General features: G+C 44.0%; 1 protein-coding gene across 2 annotated transcripts in view; it reads right to left on the reverse strand.

The window, feature by feature from the left end:
* Positions 1–1,306: 1,306 nt before the first annotated feature.
* The window catches only part of WBP2NL (WBP2 N-terminal like), a 10,697-nt gene continuing 3,553 nt past the window's right edge, over positions 1,307–8,450 (reverse strand). Inside the window, exons 3-7 of one of the 2 annotated variants that reach the window (XM_019515079.1) lie at positions 7,415–7,507; positions 6,274–6,501; positions 5,586–5,693; positions 4,737–4,813; positions 1,307–3,290 (exon numbers count right to left, since the gene is read on the reverse strand). In XM_019515079.1, the coding sequence (XP_019370624.1) occupies positions 3,243–3,290; positions 4,737–4,813; positions 5,586–5,693; positions 6,274–6,501; positions 7,415–7,507 (554 nt within the window). In that variant the 3' untranslated portion in view covers positions 1,307–3,242. The remainder of the gene's footprint in view (positions 3,291–4,736; positions 4,814–5,585; positions 5,694–6,273; positions 6,502–7,414; positions 7,508–8,450) is intronic. The other variant, XM_019515080.1, reaches the window with a different exon arrangement.

Raw genomic sequence — 8,450 nt, forward strand, 5'->3', positions numbered from 1 at the left:
CTTTTTTTTTTTTTTTTTTTTTTTTTTTTTTTGTTTTTTTTTTTTTTAACTGGAGCCTTTGCCTACATTGAATAGATACACTCAGGACCCACCCATAATGGTTGCTGCTGCCCATCTTTGTCCCAGTAGCTCCTGACCAAAGTTTTCGTATGAAAGGAGCAGGGCTGCAGACAGCCAGTTCTTCCTCTTCTGTAGAAACTATTTCTGGCTGCAGCGAGGCAAATCATAGATGAGTGACAGGCTGTGTTAATCCCATGTTGTTCCAGTTTTAGGACAGATGGGACCTGGGACCTTCTACAGGCGACCCTCATCATTTGCAGGGGATACATTCTCATATTTCCTGCAAATGGTGAAATCCACAAATAAGGAGGCACTGTGTTCATGAACTCAGTGGCCTGTGGTGGAGAGCGGCACAGCTGTTCTGGTGACTGGGAGCCCGGTGGCAGCAGTAAGTGCAGAGCTCCTGAGTTGCTCCTTTACATGTATTTAAGAAGTGGGTTTGGCATTCGTGAATATTTGAAACCACGAATAGTGAGGGTTTCCTTTATATATAAGCATAGCTGGATTAAGGCAGGTTTAGCCTTTCAACCAAGCTATAGATTGTGGCCAGGAGTCTGTCTTTCCCACTACAAGTGAGTGGTGTACCCACATTGCTCAACAGCTGTAGTACAGATTGCAATTCCCAACCTGGAATATCAGACTGACAGCAAACTTGCTGGCAAACTATCTTATCTCCTCTTGTGGCAGCAGCTAAGTGAAGCTATATGCAACTGCTCCTTCCCAATTTCTTTTGTGTACTTTGATCCACCACATCTTCCTCCAAAGCAAGCGTGGGACATCCAAGACAAACCAGCTGAGAGCAGCTAAATGTGATATGGAAGAAATTTAAAACTTCTCTTCTTATATATGTAACCACAGAAGATGGAACAGCTAAGCATGATGGCAGCAAGAGAAATCCAGGCCTGCTTTTGATCTTAAGCAAGGAAGAATTCAGTGCTAACTGCAATCAGAGAAAATAGGCCTCCCCCTCAAAAGGAGCTGCTTACTGGAGACAGTCCCAACTACTGCATTGGCAGTTGCAATGTGGCAGTCGCTCAGCTGTGGTGCTTGGCACACACCACAGGGAAGGAGACTGGCAGTTGTGATCACAAGATTACCCAAAGCAGCTTCCCTCTCCCCAGCTGGCAAGGGGTAAAATGCAGTCATAAAAAGTAGTACAAAAGGGAACAGGGACTACGCAGCCACCAAGGGAAGGGCAGGGGCTGCACTCTATGAGCATATAAAACAGTGAATGGAGGCACACAGCTAAAGATTAAATGCTTCTGTATTAAAGTGCAATGCAAAAGTTACAAACATTCATAGCTAAACACTTAGTTCTAGAAAGTGATTACAGCATTTCAGACTCCGATTAAAAAGGTCTCTTAGGAAAAGGAAAGTCAGTCCTTTGCACAGGGCTGTCAAGAAATCTATGTAACATTGGAAGCCTTGTAAAGTAGCCCTGCTACACAGGGAGAAAAGGGGGTAGGAAAATATTCCTTACTCACTGTTGAAGGGAAAAAGGGTGAGCAGACCCCACAAGGAATCACATGGTTCTCTATTAGACAAGTGAGATATACCCCTTGGAGCAAGGTCAAAAAGGCTCCAGGGGAGCAGAGAAAGACATAGCTGTGTCATTATATTTTTGGTAACAGAAGGGAGGGCATTACAGCCATATCACAAAAAAAAATAATCTGCTTATTGAAAGGATGCTGCAATACCAGGGGCAAGCATGAAGATACCAGCTCCATTTAGGAAGCAGAACGAACCCTGTGCAGTGGAACTCCAGTGTCACACCCCACCACTGCTAGGATGCAGATATAACTTGAGCCAAGGGGTGAATGCAAGAGGAGCACAGTGAAGTGAACTAGTCTGTCCTCCACAGTCTAAGTCTCACTCAGCTAGCATGCTTGGGGTGAAACAAAGTGCCCACCCCCCTTAACTAGAGCTTGTTCCCTCTGATGGTAATGCAGGTTGTTGCCAAACATAGCATCAGTGCATAGAGGTGGAGCCAATTTCTGGGGGCCTCTAAGACTTGGATTCATTCCCACTGCCACCACGCTTGTGCTATGTGCAGCCCAAATTCCAGTCACCTCTACCCAACCCCATTAGTTGTTTTTACTTTATTTACAAAGGCAGGTGGGCTTTATAAAGCCTTTGCCCATTTCCAGTTCAGACCCCAAGATCCCTCCATTGTCTTGTCTATCACCAGCATCAGACGGCCACACCACCAAGCTAGCATACGTTGCCACATCTTCAAGGACATATCTTCCATACACAAGAGCATGCTCTCAATAAAGGAAAAGTAAAGGAAGGGTGGTAGGCACCACTGGTTCTCTACATGCCCCAGTGAGTAGAGAACCTCAGTATGTCCCTCAACCACCTATTTTGTGATGGGGGGGGGGGGTTGACTGGGAAGAGAGACCCATGCACAGAGGATTTTACTGGCAGAGATACAATTGCACTGCTGTTTGCCTCTTTCACCCTTAGGGATTTATATAATTAGGCTGATTTACTCAAAGCCTGTTCACAGTCTTCACTGCTGCATAGCTGTTAGGCCTGCCTCTGTGCTACAACGCTCATCCCCTCTGGCACATACACTACTAAATATTTCTGAACTAGCCAAGTCTCTCAGGAGACATTTCCTGCATTAAAAGTTGCATCACTTCAACAGAACCAGGAAGGCAATGAATATAGGCCTTTAGCATATCCCATCACTTCCACAGTCTCATCTTCCGTGCCAGACTGCAACAGGTTCCAGGCATAGACTGCTGTGGGGGAACATGGCAGCAAGCTCCCTCCAAATGCTGCCTCAGAGAGTGTTCAGCAGCTTCTGCCTCAAGCTGTTTCCACTTCAGTCAGAAAGCCTTAATACTTTATTCCTAAAATTAGGTAGGTGCTCTGTCTGTTGGTCTAAGAAATGCGTCGAGAAGAATGTGTCTCTCCTCTCAAGCAAGAGAACAGAAGCTATCCTAAAAAGGACTCTGTTCAGACCTGGAGTATAGAGCCAACAGGCAGAAAGTACTGCTGCTCTGCTTTGTATTGCCATACTGCATGTTTAAGGAGGGTGGGTGTTTATGCCACTCAGTACTAGGTATGTAATGTACACACGAACTAGAGATGCACTAAATTGAGGGGGTGGTGGTGATGACAAAAAAGTCTTCATGGAGGAAGATCGTGGGAGGTTGCTTGCTGGGTGCCTTCTGTTAGTTGTTCTTTTTCTCCTCGGGAGGAGCGTAAGGAGGTGGTGGGTCCTGAAAACAAAGAGGATAGTCAGAGTCAACATGTCTGCTTAGCACGAGGCACTGCTGGTTTTAGAAACTGCTCCACTTTCCAAGGATTTGCAGGCTGAGTTCACATATCCAGTCTTCCCTGTCTGTTGCACCTTTACAGATGTACTCGCAGCTTTTGAACTCGCAACAGATTTGCATTCAATATTCTAGGCCAGTGATTCTCAACCTTTCGTACCTTATGTGCCCTCTGCCGACTCACAAGGCAAAAGCGCAACTGGAAGTCCCACTGTGACACTTCCAATTTCACTGCTGCGAGCCAAGTCCCACTTTATCCACCGCAGCCTGGGGCAATGCAGCCTGTGCAGGGCCTCCCTCCTTATTCTCCGGCACACTGACGCTGGAGACTGAAAGCCCCAGCACACTGGACACGGCCGGAGGGTCAGTGGCCAGAACTTCCGGCCTGAGCAGGCAAAGACCAGAATGTGTACCCCCTGCCTGTGTCTCGTGTACCCCCAGGGGTACACATACCACTGGTTGAGAAACACTGTTCTATGTTATTGTTACACTCTAACCTCCCTGGCTTAAGTTGCATCCCTTCAACCCTTTGTGTCAATTTTAACAATGCTTCAAATGAGGCTTCACCAAGAAGAGATGAACATTTGTACTCAGGAAGCAATGTGACTGGACATTGCGCATTAATCCTTGTTTTCTCTTCCCTAAAGCCATGGGGACAATTTGTGTTTCCCATAGCAGTTACACAAGATCTTTAGTCCCAGGCCCCAGTCTGTTGTCTTATTCCTCTCAGTGCATTATAAGAAAAATGTGAACATTTTTTCAAGTAGATCTGCTGTGGTGGAATAAGACTAGGCACAAGTTTGTGGCTACCCCAAGATATGTGGAATCAAGCTCTATACCTGTAGATCACTGTTCTAGGCTCCTAAAGCCACAAGAATGCTTGGCCATCTCCAGAGAGTACCAAAAGAATCTAAACCTGTATCATCTTTTCCCTTTATAAAAGTCTAGTCTTCATTTCCTTCCATTCCAGAATAAGTTGAGAATGCTACATTTTCTAGACAGACGGCACTGTCATGCATGTCTTAGTGTCATCTCAGTTTTAATTGAGGAAGGTAACTAACATTAAACACTAGATAAGGATCATTCTGTTACCCTCAACGTCCCTAGCCATTCAACTTAAAACCTCAAGTGACGCCAACCTACTGCTGTGCAAGGCAAACCAACTGCCTGTGGGACTCAGGAAGTATGGGTCAGTAACATGCTCTGCTAAAACAAGCCAAGTGTCCTGCTTCCCAGTGCAAAACTGGCATGTGCTATAGGCTATGATCTAACAAATCTGCGCTCAAGTGGCAGGATGTTCAGGATCGAGCTGTGGTATCTGAACAGCAAACAGCATGCAAGCAAGAGAAGCAGAGTTCCTGACCCAACAGGACCACACAGCCAGATGCTTACCATAGGCATGTAAACATTGTGGGGGTTGGCTGGGTTATAATATGCACTCGAAGCCGCTTCCGCTGCTTTACTGTCACCTACAGAATAAGGCAAGAAAATTGGTAGAAGTGTCTTCCTAAGTTGTTCTACATCTCAAAGCATGAGGCTCAATGTATATTTGTAATACATTTCTACTTTACACAGGGGGGAAAAGAAAAAAAAAAAAAAAAAGAGAGAGACACCCAGAAAGGTTAACAGATTTGCCCAACGTCAAAGCAAATCTGTGGCAAACCTCCCAGCTCTGGGCTTTACCTACCAGACCTTGGTTCCTCATTAATATCTAGGGTTTGACAGCTCCCTGAGAGAAAGGCCAGGCTCCCAGGCCCTCCCCACCTCTCACCCAAGAGATTAACAAGCATACCAGATGTGTGCAGCAAGCCTGGCATAACACTGTACAAAGTGGCACTGGAATCTAAAGATATGCCCATAACAAGCTACTGTTCAGTCTATATTAACTGACCCAGACCTCCCATTTCCTTTGCAAAAATTCTGTCTGAACACTCCCTCAACCCTTTTAGTAGCTATATTAAAAGGCATGGCACAGAAGCCATTCTGCACGCTTCCCGAGTATTCACCTTTCTGTACCTAAACGAAGGACAAATAGATTTCAGTGCAGCCAGTTCTCTTGCTTTTATGAACTAGTCCAAATAAAAGCTGAGATCTGCACAGCTTTTCCTAGTAGTAGCAATCTGAAACTTTCCTCTTCATCCCTTACCAGCAGCTCATATATGAGACTAAGAAATGGATATTTCAGAACTACCGTAACAACAGCAACTCCACTGTTCATAGCTAGTCAGTCCTTCCCCATACCTGACATTCCAGGTTCCACCCAGGCTGCAGGGGCTGAGGGGGCTGATGGTCCTGCAGGAGAAGGCCCAGTATATGGTGGAGGTGGCGGCATATACACAGGGTTCATCCCTAAAGAAACACAAAAGTAAAATTATATTTCAAACTATTCCTGCGTGTTATAGTCTTCCTGTAAACCCTCCCTGTTGTGTTTCATCTCTTGACAGAACAAAGGTGAAGTCTCGTAAGTTTGGAGAACAAGAGTTCAACATCAGTGACTTTCTATTTCTCTACAGCCTTAAGGACTTTGCAGACAGCAGTGCTCATGTTCCAAATGTGGACATGATTTGCAATACTGCAGCCTTCCCTCCCTGTCTTGCTAGGGTTGGAGACACATAATAAGGAGATGCAATACAATTCCATCTGGATTTCATTGGGTCACTCCTTGCCAGAAAATCCCAGGAAAAAAAAGTCAAAGTTCTCATAGATCTATCAGTGTTGGTCAGAGATGAAGGCGTTTCTCTGCTGATGGACTGCTGTAACATCATCAAGCCTAGGGCAGTGGGCAGACATCCCCAGGGGTTTAAAGAAAAATTAGACAGAAGATTATAGTCTTCTTCATTCTGCCAACACAGCCCTTTTACAGCTCATGCTGCACACTCTCTCAAACTATACTAGCATACTTCACACTGTGAACTGACAAAAGCATTACCTGCAGGTGGTGGATATGGGTAGCCCATTGGTTGTGAAACAGGTCCATATCCATTCATTGGTGGAGGCACATAAGGATATGGTCCATTAGCTGGTGGAGGTGCGTAGCCGCCTGGGGCCAGTGAATAACTGCCTGGGGCAGGTGAATAGCTGCTGGGAGCAGGCGAATAGCCTCCATAGGCTGGCATATAGCCATAGCTAGGATTCTGAACAGGAGCCCCTCTGGAAGCTGATAAGGACAAAGGTGAGCAAGTCAGACTCTTCTCTATTGCAGTTAAGTTTAAAATGTAGCAATGTGTGTAGAGAAAAAACCACCCATGAATTTATTCCCATCTGCCTGGGATCCAGGATTGTGACCTACTGAGTCCTGCCACAATCACTCTGCCCAAAAACATCTAGCAATTATTTTCTCCTCTCAACTTTACACTCTAGCCCCCAGCTGACAACCAAAAGCAGAGTCTGCAATGTCGAGGCTATGGAAATAAACTGAATAATCTGCAACTTCTACATATTTATGTACCCACCTTTGCTAGCTAGATTTTTTTTTTTTTTTTTTTAAACTGAAGAGTTCTCTTTTGGAAAGTGTAGTTTTTAATCAAAAACCCACTCCTCACACATCAGCATTTCCCACAGCAAAATACCATTAAAAAAGTTTCTTAAAAAAGAATATTCAGGAAAATCTAAAACAGTCATTTTAGTTTATTGAGTGGAGCATAACTTTTTTCCCCCCACTTAAGACTATATACTCATATTTTGGAAGTCAAGCTTCAGTTACTCTCCCTCCCCAGCGTTGTTTTTCCTCCCTGCAACCCTTAACTGTTTTAACACTTTCTCCTCAATTGGGAAAATGAGCATGGTTCCCACACAACTTCATATTTTCTAATTTGTTCCAGTTAGGCAGTCTCTCCTAACTGGATCACTTAAATAAGCCAAATCTAAAACACATTTTCCCAAACCGAAACAAACTTCCCATGTTTGTTTCATTTTTGTCTTGTTTAAAACCAAAACAAAGGCTCACTGTGGAAAATCCAAACTTGAAAAGTTTAAAGAGGCTATTTTTCCAGAGGAATTTGCCACCGTGTAAGTTACTGTTGTCTAACCAGCTCAGCTACAAAGCACATAAGCCTCTGAAGATCCCTTACCATTTGTGGCAACTTTGAACATCATTTGCCCAAACTCAATGGCTCCTCCACTGTTGAAGGTCAGTTTAAATGAAGCTTGCCCTTCCCAGCCACCTAGGAGAGAAAGCTAGAATTAAAGTAGGCCCTTATAATACCAGGCTCTTAAGTGATTGCTACAGCAAAGAAGCAACCAACTAACATGAATTCGGATAAGGATGCAGGTACAGTCATATTGGCTGAATCTGTTTGCAGAACCTCACAAACTTAAAAGTTTAAGTAGAGTATTGTTGTGGCTGCAGAACACCAGCATAAAAAGTACCAGCGTTCCCCTCCACCCCCGTCTTACTGTGCACAACTAAGAAAACCAATAGAAGGACTTATCTGGAAATGTCCTCAGTTTTTAAAAAAAGGAATGTCTGCTACATGCATATGTATGTTGTATATGAATCTTGTAAGGCCAAAAGCAAGGCTTTGTGCTGTGTCCATTTCTATGTATTGAGGTTAAAGGTAAAAAGAAATGACCTTACTTATAACTAATGGCCTTATATAGATCTGATCCAGGTCATCTTTTGTTAGGCTAATAGAATTTAAAGGGGTTGGACTGAAAAACAAAACAAAAAAACAAAAACCCAAAAAACTCTTGAATGGGAGACTACTGATGATCTCAATGGACTTTGAATCAGGGCCTGAAACTCAAGTTAGAATCTGAATGAAATACTTCATCAGCAGGCTCCAACCTCTTTGACCCACAGGAGCTCAGACAGATTATAAAATCTTTGGTCTCAGGGGATTTTTCAGAAATTCTGAGTATATAATAAGAAATCCAAAATATGCCACCTGACTGGCCAAAAAGAAGTCCATCTTCTTGATAAAATACTGACCTTACTGGAGGTCAACTGAGTAAAACAGTACAAGTTTTTTTAAAAAGCTTTCAGATGGGGGATTAATTACTTAGACTCAATAACAGCTCAGTCTCAACCCCCTTTGTCCGGTAAACACATAACAGAAATTGTCCCAAAAATCTCTTCAAGAAATTTGGGGGGGGGGGGGGGTTTTT

The sequence above is a fragment of the Gavialis gangeticus genome, unplaced genomic scaffold, assembly GCF_001723915.1.
Source record: "Gavialis gangeticus isolate Ggan-Ray unplaced genomic scaffold, GavGan_comp1, whole genome shotgun sequence".
NCBI lineage: Eukaryota > Metazoa > Chordata > Crocodylia > Gavialidae > Gavialis > Gavialis gangeticus.